This window comes from Tupaia chinensis, unplaced genomic scaffold (genome assembly GCF_000334495.1).
Source record: "Tupaia chinensis unplaced genomic scaffold, TupChi_1.0 Scaffold000447_1, whole genome shotgun sequence".
In the NCBI taxonomy this organism is placed as follows: Eukaryota; Metazoa; Chordata; class Mammalia; order Scandentia; family Tupaiidae; genus Tupaia; species Tupaia belangeri.
In genome coordinates this window covers 688982-713479 of record NW_006159952.1, presented here as the reverse complement: position 1 = coordinate 713479, position 24498 = coordinate 688982, and the positions used below count along the sequence as shown (strand labels likewise).

Genomic DNA, 24498 nt, shown 5'->3' with positions numbered 1-24498 from the left:
TTTTTTTTTTTTTTTGGGGGGGGGGGTTGCTTCAGGGCGTGTCTGCTGGCCAGACAGGCAGAGAGAGACGGAGAAACAGAAAGTGAGTAATCATCCCCCAGGGGGAATGGCCACTCCGCAATTCCTTCTCTTCCATTCTCCTCTTGAGATCTTGGGCACGCAAGCACACACACACAGCGTGAGTTTAAGCCACCAGGTCCAGGACTTGAATCGTGGTTGACCACATGGGAGTGACATAGCCATTATGCTAACTGCTGGTCCCAGAATGCCTGCTTTTCTAATGGTGGAGTAGATACACAGAACAACAGATAGAATATATCCCAAGTATCATCAACAGAGAGACTAAAGACTACCAATCCTTTACATGTTTAAGTGCAGACCTCTTAATTTTTAAATATTTATTTATTTATTTTTCTATAGGACATATGTACTCGCTGGAGAGACAGAGAGAGATAGAGAGAGGAAACACGAGAAATCATCCCCGGGAAGACTGTGATACTACAATCTCTTCCCTATTCTCTTCTCGGGATTTTGGGCACGCATGCCACATTGAGTGTGGGTTTTTTTTTTTTGGAGAGGTTTTTGCTTCAGGGTGTGTCTGCTGGCCAGAGAGACAGAGAGAGATGGAGAAACAGAAACAGAAAGTAAGAAATCACCCCCCCCCCCAAGGGGAGGGTTCTTCTCTTGGGATCTTGGGCACGCACGCAAACGTGCGTGGCATGAGTTTAAGCCACCAGGTCCAGGACTCGAAACACGGTCAACTATATGAGAGTCCAACGACATAGCCATTACGCCAACTACTGGTCCCTCCCACCCCCCACCACCCGCTGAGTGTGTTTTGTTTGTTTGTTTGTCTCACCCCCCCCCAACTCCAGTGTGTTTTCAAGTCACCAGGTCTGAGACTCAAATCAAGGAGCTGGCCATGCGGGATCCAGAACCTTAACTACCACACCACCTGCTGGTCCCTAGACCTCCTAACTTTAAGCTCAGAGTTTATGTCACTGATGAAAGTTTTAGATTGATCCCTGAATAAATGGGTAAATCTAACCTAGGAATACACACAGTACCTAAAATGTAGGTAATACCTCATGTAAGAAAGGAAGTTTGGTTGGGAAAATAGAAGTCTATCAGAATCCATAAGCTCCTTTAAATCCTGTTGCTTGTTATAGAGACAGAAGTGAGAGAATCTGGGTGCCACTCATAGCTCCACCACTCTCCAGCTGTGAGAGAGAGTGAGCAGTGGCTACCTTCCGTAATCTCTCTGAATCTCTATTTTGTCATCTAAAGTGTGAAGAATAATAGGCCTTCTCTCATGGGGCTACTAAGAATTAAATGAATTATTGTACACAAACAGCTTACAAAGAATTGACTCAAAGGGGAACTAATAAATGTTAGTTGTTGTATTTATTATCTTTATTCTATCAATGATCCCTTGTAAAGTAAAATTTTATTTTCTTACCATTGGTGTTTCCAATTATCTTGTTTCCCTAAAATGCTGCTTACAATAAATAGAATCCCTTATAAGAATGAGAGTAGGGACCAGCAGTTAGCGTAATGGCTGTGTCGCTGGACTCCCATGTAGTCGACCGCGGTTCGCGTCCTGGACCCGGTGGCTTAAAACTCACGCTGGGCGTGTGCGTGTGCGTGCCCAAGATCCCGAGAGGAGAATGGAAGAGAAGGGATTGCAGCGTAACCATCCCCCCTGGGGGGTGATTTCTCGCTTTCTGTCTTTCTGTCTCTCTCTCTGTCTGGCGAGCACATGCGCCCCTATAGCAAAAACCTCTCCAAAAAAAAAAAAAGAAAAAAGAATGAGGGTAAAGAATATCCATACATGTTTATGGCACCAGCAGGTGGTGTGGTGGTTAAGGTGCTGGACTCTCACGTGGTTGAACATGGTTTGTGTACCAGACCTAGTGGCTTGGCTTTCTCACTTTCCCCCTCTCTGGTGATGGCACATGCCCCACAGTAAATTTTTAATAATAATAATTAATAAAATTAAATAAATAATTCTTTTTAAAAAATACCCTTAAACCCAATCTGACAGTTCAAATCTCAACTACTAAGTACATACTTTGGGACCTACAAATGGCAAAAGGTACTGCCAATGTGTGCAAAATAGAGAACATCCCAGGGGCCAGCATGGAAGTTAAAATGCTGGAAACCACATGGCTGGCTGCATGGTTAAGTCCCAGACCCAGGGACTTAACAATGGGTGCATGTGCATCCTTGCCTAAAACTCCTAAGGAGAAACTAGAGGAGAAGGGTTTAAAGTGTGGACATTCTTAAGGGGGTGGTTTCTCACTTTTCTTCTCCCTTTCTGGCATGCACGTGAGCCCTATAGCATACACTGGGGAAAAAAAAAGAGAGAGAGAGAGACAGAGAGAGAGAAAGAGAGAGTGTAGTCCAGAATCCCAGTAGTACCATCAGCATTCACAAACTGTGCCGTTCCACCCTGACCACCACCACTACACCACCCATCTCCTCCAGAGACACAGGAATCACCCAATTGGCAAACTTCAACATCAGAGCCCCTCTCAAATTCGCTATTTGATTTTGAAAAACATGAAAAATAAGACATTTTAACACTGAACAATGCAAATGATATTTCTTTACCAGATTTGACAGAGTAAATGCCCATAGGCAGTTAATATGTAGCATGTCACTAAGAGAAACTCAGAGATTTGCATTCTTATTCCAGTTGAATGTATCTTTGGATACATTAGTGAACTTCTATTATCTGTGGAAAGAAGTTACCTTCTACATAGCAGCAGAATTGATAATGATGATATTAATGATAATGCTGACTTATTTCAGAAACTGCTTTGTTGAATAAAAAGTTAGTATCTCCAAAAGTTCTTTGAAAAATATAAAAAGCTAAAAGAAAAAAAAAAAAAAGCTATGAAACACTGTAATTTGAAATACAATTGTTTAAAATTTCCATTTCTGAGAATTAAATGTTAGATTTCAAATGCAATGATGACGAGTCAGGCCCTCACATGTAGGATTTTTAAGTGGAAGTAGACCAGAAAACATCAGTATAATTACAAGTGATTGGAAATTGTAAGAGAAACTCAGAGATTTGCATTCTTATTCCAGTTGAATGTATCTTTGGATACATTAGTGAACTTCTATTATCTGTGGAAAGAAGTTACCTTCTACATAGCAGCAGAATTGATAATGATGATATTAATGATAATGCTGACTTATTTCAGAAACTGCTTTGTTGAATAAAAAGTTAGTATCTCCAAAAGTTCTTTGAAAAATATAAAAAGCTAAAAGAAAAAAAAAAGCTATGAAACACTGTAATTTGAAATACAATTGTTTAAAATTTCCATTTCTGAGAATTAAATGTTAGATTTCAAATGCAATGATGACGAGTCAGGCCCTCACATGTAGGATTTTTAAGTGGAAGTAGACCAGAAAACATCAGTATAATTACAAGTGATTGGAAATTGATTAAGCCTCTCTTTAGAGTTCAGCTTCCTGGCTGGTGTGTCAGCTTCTGGATTAATGACTGCCACTCCTTTGGAAAAAGTAAAAAGGAGAAAAAAAGGATAAACTGTCCAAACGTTTCTCACTCATTCTTTCTCTCAAAGCAGTGTGTAGCCACAGCACACTGATGAGGTCTCACTCAAGGGAGGGCAGTTAGTGTCTCCCTGCAGGACCACACAGCTGAGGGTAGACCCCCCACAGCTGAAGATTAACCTTCATTTTAAAGAGCTACACAGAGATAAATACAGAAAAAAAATAATAATAACAGTTAGTGTTGTTAGCACACTCAGTAACTTGTCATACTTCAGCCATTTAACAACCCTATGACTTAAAGGTGCATAATATTATCTTCCCCATTTTTACAAAAGAGGGAAGTGGGACTCAAGGTGGTTATTTCCAGGTCATGCAGGTAAGCCATGGGGGAGTCAGGAATTAAACTAGTGCTACAACTGCAGAACTACTCCTACTGCAGTACTGGGTCTCACGAGTTCCACTCCCACCACCAAATGATGCACATCATCTCTCCAAAACTAGAAATACAAATAAAGTAAATGTAGTATAAAACTAAGCCAAAAGTCATTAGGGGTTTTTAAAAATACACCACATTTCCCCCATTTTTGTCTTTCCAAGCTGGTATGGATTAAATATGATAATGCATATAAGTCTTAGCCAAGTGTCTGGCACATTTAAAAAGTAATTAATAAATGTTAACTAGTTGTAGTAGCACAACTGCTTACAATTACTGTTATAGGATTCATGTTCTTCCATAAACTCAGGTCTAACCAATGAGCCAAAATTCTGTGATAAGTATCTCAAACTTCATCAGGCTCATTCTATGATGTCCACTCTTCCCTTCTTTGAAGGTCAATGTTGACATAGTTTCTTTGGAGTGGCCTATTTCTACAATTCACATAATTGCCCAGTAAAAGAATAAAGTTAATTCCCTTTTTCCCCCAAGACTATCGATGCAGTTTTGTTCTGTTTAATGTCACTTTGGATTACTAAGAGACATAAAAATCCCCAAACATAAACATCATTAAACAAAAACCTATTCAAGTGGAATACAAAACACACTGAAGAGTCATCATTAATTCCTTAACATTTTTCTTTGGTTGTTTTTCTGTTTGTTTGTTTCTGTTTCAGTTTTTTTAAACAACTCCACCCAAAGCTCAAAGCACAGTCAAGCACAGATGAAAATAATCAACCTCTTCCCAACTTGAGCTACAAAAACAGATGCCTCAGGCATTAACACTCTGGGTTTATATGGATCAAGTATTTGCTGGTTTAAAAGCTGAATCATCTTGATTGTTTTAACTTTGTTTATATTGCTTCCTAAAATATTGCATTGAAGGTTATGAATATAATTCAATTCTCTGAGCAGCAGAAATATCAAACAAAAGTATTTATATGTAGTTTAAAAAGTGTGTATACATCCTTGAGCACATGACACAAATTTCAATCAAATGACTTTGCATTCTGGACATTTGTTGTCATGGCCAATGACTGTCTGTTTATCTCAACTTTCCCAAGCCTCTAAACCTAGTTTTCAGTATAGAATCCAAGAACTGGAGAGCTAGGAAGGGCATAAAGGATAAGAAAAGAGACCATATTGTTTAAAGGAACCATATAATTGTTATGTACTCTAGGTATGCAACTCTGAAAGAAATAAAAGACGGTGCAGTGAAAAGAACGTGGATGGTCAAGCCAGTTTAAATCTGCATTGTAGCTCTCCCCTAAGTAGCTGTGCAACCTTGGGCAAGTTATTTAAACTTTCTGGGCCTAAATTCCCCATAATATCTACCTTGAGGTGCTGCTTCTGGGATTAAATGAGATAACTTCTATGAAAGTTCCTGGGATAAATCCCTTATTTAAAACCAAAGCCTCAGTCAGTGAGCCCAAGGACTAAACTTTGACCTTAATACATATTTTGTTCTGTCCCTGCAAGGAAAGCCTGCTGGAGATACTCTGTTTTGTGCTTCCAGATTATAAGTCATATGTGAGGTGTTGATAGTGGGGAGATGTGCTGATCAAAGGTTTCCATTAAATAAGAGTGCACTGCGAAGCCTTGCTCAGTCTGAGTGTATACTTTCATGAACTGTCATATCAAGGGACACAGTAAAGAGAGCAAGCTAAATTATAAATTGCTAAAGCAATGAGCTCAAAATCATGAAAAATGCCTAGAATTTAAATTTTATGTGTATAAATGCATGGCTACATTTTTGTGAACATAAACCAAGGTAAAGAAATAAAACTAGAAAATTTAATATAAAAATCATTCCTTATTTAGTAAAAAATGTTAGATGTCTTTAAATACTAAGTAACTAATCATCCACCTACACTTTTCTCTATGTAGCAGAAAACATAGTAGGTACACATGATCATCACTACAATGTCTCTGAAATAAATGTCTCCTTCTTTCAAGCGAAACAGAGCAACTCTGTACATTGCCCAGTCTGGTTCTTACAAGATTTCTTTGAATTTTGCTTCATGCTTATTATACGAAGTCCTGCATCATTAGATTTACCTTGTAAATCTAAAACCAGCAGCTCTCCCCGAGTATACTCATAAGTCCAGTGAGAGAAAGCCAACATTAACTCCTCCAGGGTGTTGCTGGGGATGATTTCATCACCATTGTTGTTATTGTACTTCCGGAACTCCCCTGTCATATACTTCTCAATGGTCAACCATTGATTGGCTGAATGGCAGTATATTAAGAAAACTTCCAGAAACCTGTGAGGGAAAAAGACAGCAAAAGTGAAACTTAGCGTACTGAACAGTTGGCAGCAGGGGAGATTACATAACTTTTGTCTGATACAGCCTTAATACACATGTCCTTGTCTTTGCTATGAAGGGATGAAATTTAAAGATTGGGAAGCCCTTTTTTCCCATCATGCTTACCCACCTCCCTTCTCTTTGAGAAAGCTTTCCAACTCTTTTATGAGTACTGGACCCAGTTTTTCTGGTGTTCTCTATAAAGTTCCTCGTAAATGAAAAAATAAAGCTTTACTGTAAGTCTTCGGCACCAAATTATGATCTGTCCTGATAAATGAATGTAAGTGTGTGAACACACTCAGGTGAAAGGAACAAGAGTTAATTTTTACGAAGTTCCTAATTTCTATAAGATGTTGGGAAAAGAAATATGATTAACATAGAAATGTTTTTCTATCATAATGCTCCTGGACATTAGCAGCTACACCCAGTATCTGCCTGTTTCACATAATTGAAGTGTTAGTCATGGCCTCTTCTGAAATTCTTTGTCTAGTCATGTAAGTTCAATGATACTTAAGGTATCCCTGGGATGTCTAATTCTCTTTTCATGAGTCTCCAAAACTATGGAAGGAAGAACATAAAATTAAGGTTATGGGAAACTATCTGATGGGTCTGATATTCTTCCTGACCAACGGACTAAGAAGAAGTTGATAGAAATCCATACTTAAAATGAAGGCCAAGGATTCCTTACCGTGGTGTGTAAGGAATGGTCTGTGGTTTCACTTGGTTGAAGGTATAAATCAGTTTTTGTGCAGCTCTTTGTTGTTGTATTTCCTACAAAATAGGGAGCAAAAATAAAAATTCTGATTTACTATCACACACCTATGATTAATGATCAGAGAATTACAGGAGGCTGCCCACATGTGATTTTTTTTTTAGCCTTATTCAGCTCCTACCATTCCTTGTCCCCAAAGCAATAGCCCTACATAACAAAAATCACCACCTCCAAATATTCTCCCATTTCAGTTGAAGATAATGGCTTTAGATAAAAATGTAGCCAAATCTCTTTTCTTTGATTCTGTCCATCTGGGCTCTGGGTCTCTGAGTTTCAGACTTACCCTGAGGCAAAGATGAAGCACAGTACTCTCCTGAAAGATCTTATGCCACGTCTGCACAACCTCAGGAAGAAAGGACTTCACAATGAAAACCTGTCCTGGCTTGAGAACATCATCTTCAGACCAAGTGCAGATAACTCTCATGGCTTTGCGGAGGCCCCCATCCAGCTCCTCTTGGGACAACACCTGGATCATCGCAGCTCTCAAAGAGGACATGTTTTTATCAGGGTTCAAGGGGGAGCTCTCCTCTAGCCTATAGACAGTTACTGTTTCTCCCGCTGCAAAAAGAAGTGATTGTGAGAAGTTCATTGAGCTCATCAGGTCTGTGACATGGATGGTAACTTAACTATCAACTCTGAATCAGTTCAGTTGCCCAAATGACCATAGAAAAGTGAGATCAGCAAAAAGTAGAGAAGAATAAAAACATGAATCTGACCATTTTTCTATGTTATTATTTGTCTAGTAAGTGGGGAGGGGAAGACAGGATGAAGTGCAGATGACATATAAAAACTGAGTTGTTCTTACTGTAGACTATAACTGGACAAACACAAAATCAAAGTAGAAAGGAAATGCTTCATTTGTCAGAGACAAGAAATTCTAAAAAGAGAGTTTAATCTTGTGTTGTTATCATCCCCCTAAGAAGCTTTATTAGACCTTTTTAAATTGTCCTTCCCATAACATACCAATATCAAATATATGCTGTCTACTTATGTACTGTATGTATGTCTGCACTTTATACATAAAAAGGGGAGCATCTGCTCCCTTGTAGGGGGAGCAACATTACTCGTTTGAGAATACATGATTTAACCTAGTTGGAGTCAGAAAGTTCCAAGGACATCCCAGAGCCTTTCACTTCTTCTTTGTGTCTTTGGACAGATTTACCGAAAGACTTGATTTTCTGACCAGTAAAATGGAGAGGAAATAATGTTGATTTCATTAGGTTGTTGTAAAGAATAAGTATGCCCTCAGAGCTAAAGTGAACCAGAAACTCTGACACAAATTCAACCCAACTGAAGGATTTTAGACACAAAATGCTACATAACTGCCTCACAGCTTCTACTTTTAGGATATGGAACAGAAAGAATTCTTACTGAGCCTAGACACCACCAATAGGGTGTTTAATACTTCACAACTAAAGTAGCATTCTCTATACAAAGCTTCTGTCAAGACTATGTTTCATTTTCTCCTTATAGCTTTGCCTGAAATATTTTTGCTTTGTTTGTGAACACTGTACTGGTTTACCAAGAAAGGAACCTATTCCCCCACTCTTTCATCTGATTTCTTACCTATAAACATATCTAGGTAACGCTTGGTAACTATTTTCAAATATTTATTCTTGGTGCCGAAGATGTTTTTGGAGTTTTAAATCCCTGGAAGATTTAGAGCAGAATTACTGATCTGCAAAACTAGCCAGGGAGCCAAGTGAAGGGAAGGGCATCTGCATTAATAATCTGAAACCAACCTAGTCTGTCTCCACATGAACACTGTAAGGAGAATGAACATCAAGGTCAGTGTGGGGACCCTTGTTATTCTGGCAATTGGCTTATGCTTTATCCTTCTAAAAGAGAAACTCTGGTAACCTTGGCTAATACAGGCTTATTTCCCTTTACTCCTCCAGCTCTTAAAAATGATATTTGCAGTCTGAGATAAGAGCAATTAGTGTACACGCAACAAAACAAACAAATAAAAACCAATATACAAAGCATTTCTCTTCAGATGCCTGTTGGTTTTCACCATATTGACATTTATCGCTTTCTTCTGAGGTTATTATATATGGTTGGTTTGTTCTTTTCTTTCCTACTTACTTCCAGCCCTGAGTCAGTGAATGCCAGGTGCAACATCATTGCTTTCTTCCCAACTGCTGCTCATTACAGACCTCATCTCCATAGTACTAGATTTTGATCCTAAATACTAACCGTTAACATGAGTGTCCAGTTTAGGAAATAAATCTCCCTGTGTTACAATTATTTACAAAAAAAATTCTCAACTAAAATGATGCAATGTGTTTCCCCCTTAGATTTATTCAGATGTTATGCCTCTGTCTTGGCATAGCCTTGAGAAGGTAGAAATTCCACTCACCAAACAGTTGGATTGGTGTAAATGGTATGGTCTGAGAAAGCCTCATTAAATTATTCCTTTCAATGGCTGTAAACAAAAACAGATTTACTATTTTAAGTATGCATCAGTGAACTGAATTTACAGAAAGTCTTTCCACATCAGTATATTCATATTAATACTAAAAGATTTCATTGCAATACTCCTCACATTTGCTATGATCAGAAATAATATTTATAATACAGTTGTAAAAATAAACTATGCCTAAACAAGAAAGATAATCCAGTCTTTACAATATTTTATATGAGATTCTATAACACGGCCTGAGGTAGGGCTATCACCTCCACTCCCTGAATACCAAATCATATACTAACACATACATATGTGGAACTTTCTGTTAAATGACATTTTACTCTATGGTCTTTATTCTCTGGTTTTTCTTTTCCAAAGAAAATCCAGTGCACAGTGGACTGTGGGGACATCTACTGTTGACTTTGCATAGTTCAACATGTTATCTTGGAGAGAACTGCAGACTAATTTTAATGAAAAGGACGTGATCTGCATTTTCCTATTAAAATCCATATCCTAACAGATCAGAGGCAATGTGAGTTAGAGTATTCCCTACCACAGACTTACTTCAGTTGATGGCTGGAGTCAAAATAATAGATTACTGTTGAGCTGAAAGACCCAGCTATAAGAGCCTGGAATGAAGAGTCTAGGATCCGCTGAAATACTATTCACTACGGAGAGGAATTCAGGATAAGGAAGTCTACTATTGCACCCTGAAAAAATGACCTTGATATAATAATAATATCGGTAATTATAATACCAATAAGCTCTTACTCATGTACAGAATTTTTGTTGTGTAAAAAGCTTGTCCATGTACGATCTTACCCAAGACTGAGTGCAATGCCCTAAGCAACCACCCAATGGCCCAAACCCAGCTGGTTTTTATATTGCTCTACATTTCAATGAGTTTTCCTCTTAATTCTCAACTAAGGCCTTTAACAGACCGTTCCTCAGGAAGGGCGAGTACAATTATCCCCACTCTGAAAGAGGGACAACTGAAGCACTGTGAAGTGATGTTGCTTGAGAGAGTCAAGACCCTTGACATCCTTGTTTAATAACATCTTCGTAAGGCATCTTTATTGAACTTTGTGAGGTTGGCATTCACATGGTGGTTATGTTCACTGAGGGTGCAGAGAGGGTACAGAAACCTTTCCTCAAAGCACTACTTTCAGGTCTGCCTTTTTCCCAGTCAAAACATTGAGATATCCTGCTTAGAGCTGGCTTGGAGCTGGTAGAAAATTTTAAATCTCAAGGCCCTCTCCTTCAAAATTTGGAATTTGCCAATATAAATTTTTTTAATCCAAATTCCCTTAAATTCTAATAATTTGTTTACCTATGTCAATGGCAAGGTAAGGAATCAGGGTTCTCATCACAGTGAACAACTTTTCACATGGGAAGCCATGTCTGGAATACGGAATTCATCAACATCTCTGTTTACGAATGCAGAATCACAGACAGTTAGCTCAACTGACGTGTCCATGTGCATATGCATCCTACCTGAATAATGATGGTGAGCCTCTTGAGGGCTTTTTAAGGAGGCGGAGATCTCTGAAATTATAGAGAAGATTGGCATTTTAATTACTTGGCCAAAGACAAATACATGCTTATGAATATATTGCCTTCAAAGTTATTACTGAACAGGTTAATCAGAATGGCTTCTCAGTATTCGGAAAAGCTTGGCTAATATCCTTTAACCACATGATTGTGCTGGTATCCTGACAGCTTCCAATCATCAGTGTAATATCTCCAAACATATTTATGTAGGGAATTGAAGAAAGACAGGTAATATTAGCCTCAAAGATGTATTTCCTCTGAACCAATTACACCTCTGGGTTGCAGAAGGCACTCAGCTGCCCATCACACTTCATGACATCTCAGAAGCATGATTCTCTGAGCTCCCTACCAAGACACAGTACCCGTGGAAAGACATTATTAATACTAAGTTATTAGCAAACTACTTCACTGACCTAAAATAGCAACAAAATGATAAAAACACATCCAGAAGTATATACCAGAGAGAAAGGAGGGGTGAATAAAATGGCACCAAGGGGTTTGTTTGGTTACACAGGACTATGTGTTGGGAACACCTCCCAGTTTAACTCATTCTCTTCTCTCTCCACAAGTCCTAAATTACAAGACTCTAGAGAAATCCTTTGTAACAGTTTTGCCATTTCATAAAATCAAAATTAAAGTTGAGAACTTTAGTCTCATGGTGGCAACTGCCTTATACCTAGTCGAGTAAGCAGCATAATGAGCCCAATTTCACAGATCCCTCTGGCTTCTTATTGCTGAATAAAGGAACAAGCATCACTTCCATTGGGGGTGCTTTGTAACAAGTGAGGTCAGCAGAAAAGACTCTTCATTATGGAATTCATTCAGCAATCAAAAAAGTAAAAGTATGCAGCTCTTACTATGGGCCAAGTTAGATATGACAGATTTAAGAGGTGGTTCTCACCCTAGAGAAAAGTCAATATAATACACTTGGAGAGAAAGCCATGCAACTATAATCACAATACAATTTGCTAAGTAATATAACAGACGTATATTCAAAGGCTTATGGAACATATAATTCCACATGGAAGGTAAGACCTTCATTGAGAAACAGGGAAATACTTAAAAGACAATGTACATCTGAGTTTGACAAAGCTGAGTCTCAATCCTGATTTCCCCACTTACAAAGCTGTGAGACTTTGTTCATATAAATTCAACCACATTTACGACCACCTACAATGTGTCAGACACTATTCTAAAAACTAAAAAAGCAGAAATCAAAACATGAAGTCTCCAGCTACATAACGGCCCCATTCGGGGCAAAGAGTCCTACTAAAACTATACATGAAAAGACATCCACAAACACTCTCGTGAATGATTCTTACTGAGCAATATGTGAAAAAGTGACAGTTAACATATAAAATGGTAAGAGTTGTTTAAGAGTCAAATGAACTCATGGTTAAATTTCCATCACAGAATACACCAGAACATCATAGTCAAAAACAGATTCTTGGGTCCAGTCAGGGGCTCAGCAGTAAAATGTGACCCTCGTGAAGCAATCCCATAAGAGAAGGCTCCTAGTTCAAATACGGAGACTTTCCTGAACACATCAGGCACATGTGTGCCCACGATTGGGGGCCGGCTAGAGACGGGGTGAATCCCAATGTCAAGAGCCAATAGGGAATGCTAGCTCTCTGGGTCTCTCTCTTTTTCTGTCTGTCTCACTCATAGAAGAAATACATAAACTTCAAACAAACAAATAATGACAAAAATAAAACGGATAACTCAGAATTTTAAATGAGACATCAGTCCTGACTTGTTTGGAGAAAGACATTGAACTTTCTCCCTTTTATTTTTTTTTAAAGGGTTTTGCCATAGCACATATGAACTTGCTGGAGAGAGACAGAAAGAAAGGGAAAGTGAGAAATCACCCCTAAGGGGTAAGGGCCACATGTAATCCTTTCTCCTCCATTCTCCATTCAGGATCCTGGGCACACACGCTCATATGCCTGCCATGATTTTCAAGCCTCTGGTTCTAGGACTCCAACCATGGTAGACCATGTGGGAATCTATCGCCTTAATCACCATACCACCTGCTGACCCAAACTTTCTACTTTTTTACTGAACTTCCTACTTTCCATAGTAGATAAAAACTATAACTATAAAAATCTCAGCAGGACAATGAACTCACTTCGGAAAAGATGGAAAAAATAAAAATAAAACATTTAGAAATAAAACTTACTGTCAACTCCACTTGAACTTCTCGACCTGTTGGAAAACATTAAGTTGTTTAGATAATGTTGCTTTAAATCTTTCAATGATCAAAGGAAGGGAAAAAGTATGTGAAAGAGCAACAGCACACAGTACATATCAGTCCCATCTGATCCCTATCTTTAACAATAGTGAAGCTGACAGTACTATAGTTATTTTAACAGAAAAATAAGCAACAGATATGCATGGAGGTCATTTACCGTGTATGCCCTAAGCTAATTGAAAAGCAGTAGTCTAGTTTTCTTTCTTTTTTTAATTAGCTACATAATCACATAACATATATAAGATTTAACTGTGTTTGTGTTGTTCTGGATCAATTAAACTAAAGGGTTCCTGAACTATCCAAAGCAGATGCCTACAAACGAGTCTCTGAATGTCCCTGGACAAGCCTACAAATCAGTTTCATTAGCCCACGTAGCCTCTAAATGTTCACAGGCTGAAATTAGCTCTCTTTAAATTGTTACTTGCCCTGCTCAAGTGCACAAGTGGCCATGGGCAAGTCTAAATAAATGCATTCAAAGAATATCTCCAGTATTTACAGTCCTTAGGGAAGAAAGTACAATTACAATTATTGTTTAATTTCATGCTGCAATAACCCACTACTCTGCATGAGCACAAACTACTGAACTTTTGGGAGAAAAGAAAGTCATGTGCCCTTTAAGTCTGGAGGCAGGCCTGCACAGAGACCATGATGGGAGCTCCAGAGGAAGGCCATCTTGAAGACAGCTAACTGCAAACTGAAAGTCACCTTCTACCTGCTTGGTATCAATTGGTCTTTCTCTAGAGTAGATGGTCTTAATTAATTTTTTACAGTTGTATGGACAGTAAATTTGACGCTGTACCTAGGAAAGTCCAGAAAGCACTAGAAACAAATATAATAATTTTGCTTGCTAAGTTTTCTAATTTTATTTTCTTTGCATAAATAAAATTCCAGGAGGATACTCAAGTCTATAGCCACATGAGTTTTTAAATGCTCTTTCTCTTCATTTTATCTCTTCCTCCCTGTCTCAATGCTTCCCAGAGTTACTGTTTTGACAATTAAATTGTTTCTGGAAACCAAAATTTCAAAAAGGTCAACTTCATAAACTAAAAGGAAAATACTAGAAAATGTTTATTTTTAAAACTAAAGAATAAACATCATCAAGTCTTCAGCCTGAGTCTTTTTTTTTTTTTTTTTTTTTTTAAAAATCCCCATTTATTTCCACTTCTCTAATGCCATTTCACAATCTTATCTAATGGGTTATTGGAAAAGTCAGGACACATTTTTCTATGTTTTTCTATGCAAAAATGCATCATGATTTTTCTAGCAACCCAATATATTAAAAGATATGATAATCATTATTCCATTTGTGGGTTTAGGGGACTGAAAAGACAATTGTTTACTTTGCAGTGGGAGTATCTTTCATTATATTCCTTTTGTAAAGAATTATTTTATTTAACTTTATTTATTTAATTATTTATTTATTTTAACTTGCCCAGAGAAGGACACAGCGAGAGAGAGAGAGGGAAAGTGAGAAAGCAAGCCACTAGGTCCAGGACTCAAACCACAGTCGGCCATATGGGAATCCAGCACCCTAGCCACCACGCTGCTTGCGGACCCCATCATTAGATTCTCAAAAGGCACTCAGGTAAGACCTTTTTGCCAGAAACAGGAAAACTTGGAGAATAAATTATTCTCATTCTTGCTAACAAAGAATGAGACCATAATCATTAGATGCATTTTTAAAATCTCCTTTTCTGATCAAATTAACCCTTTCTTTCTAATCAAGTTAAAGAAATAGAAATCAAAGATTTTTGATGAGAAATAGTTATAAATACTCACAGAGAATTTCTCTTCAGGTTAGTGTTCCGTGAATTCCACAAAGCATATTCACTCATATCCTGAGCAGAAGGGAAAGGCTGTTACATGTGCACACAACGTAGTCCCAAGCCCTAGCTTCCAGTAACACGTCTACAAAATACACTCCTTGGACGATATTTCTTTTTCCTTCTTCTAGCTCAATATTTCTCTTTTAATAAACTTACTAAACCCAAGCAGGAAAGATTGCATATATTAGTACAATACCAGAGTGAGTTGATGTATTGATGGACTTTAACAGGATAAAATTACTTTTATGGAGACATCAAAGAGGAAAATGTAATATGTAAAAGATTTTACAGAAATAGGACCGAACATACAAAATCAGTCAAAAATATGAAAAATGGAATAAAGGTCCATGCTGACAGGCAATATTGATTGTGACATTACTATGTCCTATCATCAGTAGATTATCGCTCCAGGTGATGATGATTATTTTCTTTTTCTTAATTTGCTATAGAGTGTATGTACTCGCCAGAGAGAGACAGGGAAAAAGAGGGGGAAACTGAGAAAGTGTCCCACAGAAAAGATGGCCATGCCACAATCCTTTCTCCTCCATTCTTCTCTAGAGATTTTGAGCATGCACACACACACGCTCCTGATATGTGTTTCAAGCCACTGGGTCCAGAACTCAAACCATGTTGTCGGCCGTGTGAGATCCGTCTTAACCACCATTCCACTGGCTAGCACTGATGACTACTACATAAATAACATTACCCTGAATTAACCTCATTATACTTCCTATTTAAATTCAATGAATATTTTTGGAGAACTAGTTCACTTCTGGTATTACTCCAGGCATTTTCACAAATGTCATTTTTCTCATATGCTATCAATTATGTCATAAGCATGTTATTTGACTCATTTGAGAGATATGGCTGATGATGCTCATAGGTTAATTAATGTACAACGTTTTGAAATGGATGAAGTGGTAGAGCCAAGGTGTGAACACAGGTCCCTTCCTCTAATTCCCATCAAGTAATCTGACATTTTAACTTTCAAAATCTTTCTCAGATTCTATGTTTACAAGAACATCTGAGGTTATGTTGATACAGGTGATGCTTATAAGTTCTCAAGGTTAAACAGACTATATTCAAATCAAACCTAAAATTATGTTTCTTGGGTTACTCTAGCTAGGTCACATGGCAGATGGCACTAAAGCAAGGCATATATTTATAAATAGCAAGAAAAACAGACTACAAATCAGAGAGTCTCAGCACTGGAGAAACACTGAGGGTTCTTTACACTGTAATGTTTGTGTCCCCTACATCAGGGCTACAAAGACATTTGTTCAGACTTTATGTGACCAACCACACTAGCAAGGAAACTCACTGCTTTCAGAAATAAACTGTTCCATTCTCTGAAATCTCCAATGGCTAAAAATTTCTCCTCAGATTGGGCTGAAATCTGTTTTCCAGTAGCTTCTATAGGTTGATTTTAGATCTACCTTTTAAAAGTGTATTGAAGATAGTTTACTTTTCTTTCCCTTAACGACTTTTATATATTTGAAAACAGGTAAGGTTTCAAAATTCCAGAATTCTTTCTTCCTAATTCTAAACATACTCAGGATAAATTATTGGGTGAACAGGTAAACTACATAAAAAAGAACAACATCTCTCTCTCTCTGTATCTCTCTGGTGAGTACACAAATCATATAGCAAAAACTAAAAAACAAAATCCAAAACAAAATAAAAACGAAGTTTAACAATGATAAAAAAAGAAGTCAATTAAGAGACACAAAGGTAAATTGAACACAGTCAATACAGTGTTAAAAAAAAAAAACTATCAGGATTTAAAATTTTCTCACCACAAAGAAGTGATAAATTTTTGCAGTGATGTATATACTAATTAGCTTTATTTGATCATTCCACAAGATATACATATATCAAAGTATCACACTGCCTACTATAAATATATATAATTATTATTTGTCAAAAGAAAGTTAAAATTTCTTAAATGGCAATTTTTTTAATCTACCAAATATCTTTACCTCTTGAGGCTGCTTGAGGTAGTCACTGACTTGCATGGCATGTTGCTCAATCTCTTTAGTTTTCACTTTCTGATATATATATGGTTCTAGACCTTATTAAAAAAAAAAAGAAGAAGAAGAAGAAAGGCAGAAAATACATAGAAATGTGTTATATTCAAAAACAGTTCTCGAATTGAAAACTCTAAAGATAATACCGTCATTTAAATGAGGATATAGTTTCTCTTTTTTAGCAAGTTTCACCTCATTTCTCTTTTCCAAGTTATTGAAAGCTATATATACTATTTGTATCCTTCTATCATTACTTTTACACTTATAACAACTACACTTCTCTAAATCAAAAATTAAATAATCTGTGTTCCTTATATAAAACCATTTTAGTAATTTTTTTACATTCACCTTCTCCTACACCCTATAATCCATTCTTTGTTTAAACTATGTGAAAATGTGCAATGTAGTTCCAAATTGTTAGGAATCCTTCCTTAGTGACACATCAAACATATCATTTGGCTACTTGAAAACAACAATAAAAAAGATAGAAAGGGGGCCAACATGTGTCAGAGTAGTTAGGGAAGTGGATTCCCACAGGACTAAGAGCAGTTCCAGGCCCAGACCCAACAGTTTGGAAATCAAGCCAGGTGAGTGTATATGCATGCTCAAAATCCCGAGAAAAGAATGGAATGAGAAGGGATTGGAACATGACCATTTTCCCAGGAGGTGATTTCCCACTTTCCCTCTCACTTTTTCACTCTGTATCTTTTTCTCCATCATGGGCACATGTCTTACAGCAAAAACCTTAAAAAAAAAGAAAAAGAAAGAGAAAAAGAAAAGACAGAAAAAGAAAAGAAAGAAAACAATGCTATCAAACATGTCTAATATTAGCCTTCTCTTAAAAAGGTGAGTATCATATTGTCTTTTATACCTAGTATCTACATACTTACAGTATAAAATAGGTGTATAATAACTAATACTTGTATGGATTAATTCTGAAAACAATGTTTATTAAGAATCCTAATTAAAGGTAGGGGACACAGTTTTTTTTTTTTTCTGTAATGATTTTGCACTGGAGAAAATAAGTAAACAAGTATTAAAAGAAAATAAACTATTGGGACCAGCAGATGGCATAATGGTTATGTTGCTAGACTCCCAAATGGCTGATAACAGTTCAAGTCCCAGACGTGGCAACTTGAAACTCATGCCGGGCATGTGTACATGCATGCCCCAAATCCTGAGAGTAGAATGGAGGAGAAGGGATTGTGGAATGGCCATCTTCCCTGGGGGGTGATTTCTCACTTTCTATTTCTCTGTCTCCTTCTGTCTCTCCAGCAAGCACACACATCCTATAGGAAAACTCTCTCAAAAAAAAAAAAAAAAAAACTATTGAAAAAAATCATAAAATTTTATATATGATATTGTTGTAATATTAGAATATCACAAAATTATGATAAATGTTTTTAATAATAGTTTAGTATAATAATTAAAATTAAACATAAGAAAAGCTAAATATATACGTTTTCCTTTCATAGTTTACTTTCTCAGAACTTTTTATTTTGTGTTTAAACAGATACCTGATAGGACCTACCTTCAAACTTTCATTTGTTTAGTTTTTTTTTTCAAATAATTCCTTTTTGTTTTTAATCTGCCATAGGGCATGTGTACTCACCAGGGAGAAAGCGAAAGTGAGAAATCACTGCTCCCAGGAAGGATGACCAATCCATAATTTCTCCTTCATTCTATTCTCCTCTCAGGATTTGGGGCACACGCACATGCCTGGCATGTTTTCCACTGGGTCCAGAACTTGAATTGTGCTGTGGACCATGTGGAATTTAGTCACTTAATCTCCAGGCCACCTCGTTAGCCCTTTTCAGGTAATTCTTAATTTGCACATGTTTGAAAAATAAGCATCTCAACTCAGATGTGATTCAAGGAAGACACCAGGCTTCGTTCACACTCTGATTAACTGGACTTTGGTCAGTCTATTTCCCTAGACTTATCTGTAATTCTGATTGTCTGGCTTAATAAGTTTCTTACCCAGAACCCTCCTGTCACATGCATCTTGCCTTGTTTGAAATTCACTGGGAAGAGTCTAAGTAACTTAAGTAAGAATAATATATAACATATATCTAACATGGGTGATACCTACACATATTTATTAAAAATGTATACGTAGTACTATGGATCGCTATCTGCTTGCATCCAAAGAACTTGTGTTGGGATTCTGTCTCTGCCAGTGAGAAGCCATGTGCAAATCCCTTCATGTCTCTGAGCCCCATCACTGAAATACCTGTAGCCAATAATATGGCTGCCCTACGTACTTCCCAGGATGGAACGCGTAGGGTAAATTGGTAAACTATAAATGTTACATAATAAAGACTCATGGCATTTATAAATAAGATAAATGTATTTATGTTTGGCTCTAGAATCAGGTCTGTAAGTGGGATTTGATTTATTGAAATTTATGTGCCCCAGGGCACTGTATGATTTAAGGCAAAAAAATTAAGCTCTGGAACCATATTTATAAATGATGAGGGGAATTCTGAATAACTTAATTTCTAATGTCTGTTTAAGCTGAGTCAAGTTGATTGTCAGTGATTTAACAGACAGTTGAGTATTTTTCTTTAACATAAATCAGGATATCTCACTCAGGATTGATAATTTGGCTGGATAATTACTTGTCATAGAAGGCTGCCCCACACATTATAGAATGTTAGTGGCATCCAAGCCTCTACTTATTCAGTGCCAAGAACACTAACTCTCTTAGTTGTGACAAGCAAAAATGTCTCCGGACACTGACAAATGTCTGCTGGGTTAAAAGGTGGGCTCAGAGGATGAGCAAAATCACCCCTTGAGAATCACTGACCATAAGAGCAAGCAGGATTTTCAAGAAGCATGACAGCATACATTTCAGTATAATGTCTGTTTTTGTTTTTGTTTTTTAGAGGTTTTCGCTATAGGGCACGTGCGAAAGAGAGGGAAACAGAGAGAGATAGAAAGTGAGTAATCACCCCCAGGGGGATGGCCACACCGCAATCCCTTTTCCTCCATTCTCCTCTTGGGATCTTGGGCACGCATGCACACGCACCCGGCGTGAGTTTAAACCACTGGGTCCAGGACTCGGACCATGGTCGACTACATGGGCGTTCAGCGACATAGCCATTACGCTAACAGCTGGTTTCCTATAATGTCTGTTTTTACCTTACCCATAGTGTTCTAAATAATTTAAAGTCCTTATGACTCTTTAACTACATAATCCTTTCTGTTCAAAAGCTGTTAAAGGGCTCTTATCTAATGCAAGAAGTTCAAAGAGCAGAGATCGTTCTCTCCTTCCGTCATGATCTGCCCTCTTCTTAGCTGCCCAGGGTTATCTCACATCCATGCCTGCCTCTGTCTCCCTCCTTGACAAACAGCATACTCAGCTTACGGGACACTTGCCCAAGGGGTGAACACACTATGTGCACAGCAGTAAGTAGCTAGCCACAACTCGACCCACCGAATTCTGCTCAGGGTCCATAGTAATATCACATGAAACTTAAGAAATATAAATTAGAGAACCCCCATCCTCAGAAACAAGACAAATGAACACTCTCTGGGGAAAACACTTAGAATTAAGTCACCAGCTTTGAATATAAAAGACTTTTGACACTTAATTTTTCTTTTCTGAATTCTAATGTCTATTTCTTTGAAAGGATGAAATATTTTTCTTTTCCATGAAAAGTAAGAACAGACAGGACCAGCAGATGGCATAGCAGTTATGTTGCTGGACTCCCACACGATTCAAGTCCTGGACCCTGCAGCTTAGAACTGACACTGGACACATGTGCATGCATACCCAAAATCCCAAAAGGAGAAGGGTTTGCAGCGTGGCCATCCCACCTAGAGGAGTGATTTCTCACTTTCAGTCTCTCTGTCTCTCCAGGAAGTACACATGCTCTATAGAAAAATCTCTGAAACAAAACAAAACACAACTAAGAACAGAAAAGAGTTATTTTCCTAAGAGAGTGTTGCTACCTCCTCTTTCCTTTTCATCCCACTAGAAAGAACAGCAAGGACCACCGATGATCTAAAGATCATACCCTGGGAGTGCTCTACCAGAGCCTTTTGGATCCAAGACTTCAGACTGTTACATACTTATCTGACTAAAACTGGACACCGTAAGCCAGTTCTTGCTACCCTTTTCTTCTTCCAAGATGCTTTGTGCTCCTCGCTTTGAATTCAGTTCATCACTTCGATAGCAGGCATTGATTGTTATGACCTGGAGAGAAAGACACTTGTTGGAACACAATGACATGAATCCAGAAATGATTTGAGTCACATTCACAGTAGCACCGTGGTGAAGATCAGTGGTTAGCCCTGGCTGCATGTTAGAATCACCTGGGAAGCTTTGACAATCCCACCACTCTGGCTGGCAGGGCACAGTATCCATGTGACCTCCCTTTTCTGTCATGACTAAGAACCAAGGTGTGGAAGAGTTCTCAAATTTGAGTGTGCAGCAGAATCACACAGGGCTGGGAAGATGTCTAAACCACAGACTACTCGCCAAGTGCGCGGATGCAGCAGGACTTAGGGGAGGAAGAATGTGAGCCTCAAATAAGTTCCCAGGTGACACTTATGCTGTTGATAGGAGACCTTGTTTGGAGAAGCACTAGGATAGAGCAAATAAATAAAGAAATAAAGAAAAATAAGGTTTGGACCCCAAGAACCCGAGTTCCAGCTCTATCACTGAGAAGCTATGTGAACTTGGACAAATCACTAATGTCTTTAAGCTACTATATTCTTTTCAAAACTAAAATAATAGGTAGCCAATAATACAGCTACCCTATGTATTTCCCAAGGACAGAACAAATGGGATAAATTGGAAAACTACAAAGCAATAAACAAACGTAAGCTTGAGTACTTGAGCTCAGTTGCAATTTCTAGTTGTACTGTGGCCATTTGAACTATTTCCAATATAAATCTACTTAAATGCATATTTCATGCGAATCCAGCAACTCATGGCATTTTCTCTGAAAGAATAGCCTTTCTTATAAGCTAAATTTATCCTCTAAAAAGTGGTCTTACATAACTGTCTCAGTACTTATCTCTTTGCTTCTGCTTCTCACTCTCGGAAAAAAAAAAAAAAGACTGAGGTATTTTTTAAATACATCCAGATTGTAATTTGGAAAAATAAGTGGAAAATAGCAAAAGAAAGGCATTAAAACTTGAAAGGTGAATTTTTTTTGCAGAATTGCTACTTCAAGACTATAAGAAATTTTATCATACCAAATGCTTATATGAGAAAAGAAGAAAGTCCCAAACCAATGGACAAAGCTTCTACCTTATGAAACTGGAAAGAGAAGTGTCAATTAAACCCAAAATAAACAGAACAATAGAAATAATAAAAGATCAGAGCAGAGGTCAATGAAACAGAAATCAGAGAAAAATCAATAAAAACATGAGCTGGTTCTTTGAGATCAATAAAACAAATAATCTTGTAGTCAGACTGATCATTAAAAGAGAGAGAGAAAATACAAATTAGAATACTGGGAGTGAAGGGCTGGAAGGAGAAGCAACGGTAAAATGCAACACTCTGTGAGGCAGAACACAAAGGAAGATTGCCAGTTCCCATCTGGAGACCTCCTTGAATATCCCAGTCAGGTATGTGACCATGATCTGGACTGGCTGACTCACGGTAGACTGTGGTATCAGGTCTCTATTAGGGATGATACCTTTCTCTCATTCTCCGTCTGTATCTCTTGTATCTCTTTCTTCTATTTCTCTCTCATAGAAATAAATTACTAAATCATTTTTTAAATAATAGGAATGACACCAGTGATGTCACTACAGACTTCACAGACAATAAAAGGGTAATGAGACTATTATGGATATTGTGCCAATAAATTTAACAACTTAAATAAAATGGACAAATTCCTTGAGAAAGCTCACACAAAAAGAATTAGATAACATGGATAGTCCTTTATCTGTCACAGAAATTCAATTTGTAGTTAAAACTTTCCCTCCAGAATATTTCAATCCTCCAGAATATTTAAGGTTGAAATGGTATTGATTCTTTATACACTCATCCAGAAAACTGAAGAGGATGGAACGCTTCCCAATTCAGTCAATAAACTCAGCATCACCTGGTACCAAAACCAGACAAAGGTGTTACAATAAAAGAGAACTAAAAACAAATATCCCTCCATAATCGACATGCAAAAAATCTTACCAAATTTTTAGCAAAATAGGCAGTGGTACAGAGGTAATGCAACTGGGAAGGGTTCTGAGTTCCTATACCAAGTTGGTCCTGACATAAGAATAAACTGTGCCTGTTATGCGGGGCAGCCGAGACAGGGGCGAGATCAAGGGTGAGGACCTTCCTAAAGCCTCTCTCTCTCTCTGTCTGTCTGTCTTTCTCAGACAAAAGAAAGAAATAAACTTAAAAAAAATTAGCAAAACAAACACAATATATAAAAAAGATAATACATCATGACCAAGTGGGGTTCATCCCAGCAAGATTGATTTAATATTCTAAACATTAACTCCAATATTATAAAATTAATGTGATTCATCATATTAATGCAATAAAAAGGAAAACCATCTTATCATCTAGGCAGATGCAGAAAAAGCATTTGACAACTGTCAGCATCCATTAATGATAAAAAGTCTCAGAAAGTTAGGGATAAAAGGGAAGTGTTTCAGCCTGATAAAGGGCTTCTACATAAAAACCTAACACTAACATCATATGTAATGGCAAAAGACGAACTGCTTTTCCCCTACTAGCAGAAATAAAGAAAAAATACCTGCTTTTAACATTTCTATTCAATATTATACTGGAAGATCTAACCATTATAATCAGACAGGGAAAAGAAAAAAGCACTTTCAGATTGGAAAGGAAGAAATACAACTATTTTTACTTGTAGATGGCATAATCATTTATGTGAAAAATTCTAAAGAAACTGAAAAAAAAACCTACTCAAGCAAATAAGTGAGTTTAGCAAGATTATTGAACATAAAAACCAGTAAAATATATATGTGTATTTCTTTATTTGCAAAGAAATAAATGAAAAATTTTAAATATCCAAAGTCTTTAATCATAAGGGAAATAAAAATTAAAACTACAATGAGATATCATTTAATCTCCATTAGACAGGCTAGGATTAAAAAAGTAAAGAACAGTAAGTGTTGGCAAAGCTGTGGTGAAAAAGGAATTATTTCACACTATTGGTGGGAATGTAAATTAGTCCAACCTCTCTGGAAAACAATATGGAGATTTCTCAAAAATCTAAAAATAGAACTTCCATATGACCCAGCAATCGCACTTCTTGGTATCTATCCAAAGGATAAGAAAGCATTCAATTAAAAAGGCATCTGCACAACCATATTTATTGGAGCATTATTTAAAATTGCTAAAACAAGGAATTAACCTAAAAAATGATGATTGTGTTGGAAAACTGTGTGAGATATATATATCTAAA

The 24498-nt window shown here is 37.3% G+C and overlaps 1 protein-coding gene across 1 annotated transcript in view; it reads right to left on the bottom strand.

Moving 5' to 3' along the window:
• LOC102471583 (transient receptor potential cation channel subfamily M member 6) overlaps nucleotides 1-24498 on the bottom strand; it is a 207034-nt gene that overhangs the window by 39707 nt on the left and 142829 nt on the right. The window contains exons 28-36 of the mRNA XM_006155328.2: nucleotides 21176-21299; nucleotides 17051-17142; nucleotides 15025-15083; nucleotides 13174-13199; nucleotides 10938-10988; nucleotides 9396-9461; nucleotides 7320-7594; nucleotides 6953-7035; nucleotides 6017-6222 (exon numbers count right to left, since the gene is read on the bottom strand). Of these exons, the coding sequence (XP_006155390.1) occupies nucleotides 6017-6222; nucleotides 6953-7035; nucleotides 7320-7594; nucleotides 9396-9461; nucleotides 10938-10988; nucleotides 13174-13199; nucleotides 15025-15083; nucleotides 17051-17142; nucleotides 21176-21299 (982 nt within the window). The remainder of the gene's footprint in view (nucleotides 1-6016; nucleotides 6223-6952; nucleotides 7036-7319; nucleotides 7595-9395; nucleotides 9462-10937; nucleotides 10989-13173; nucleotides 13200-15024; nucleotides 15084-17050; nucleotides 17143-21175; nucleotides 21300-24498) is intronic.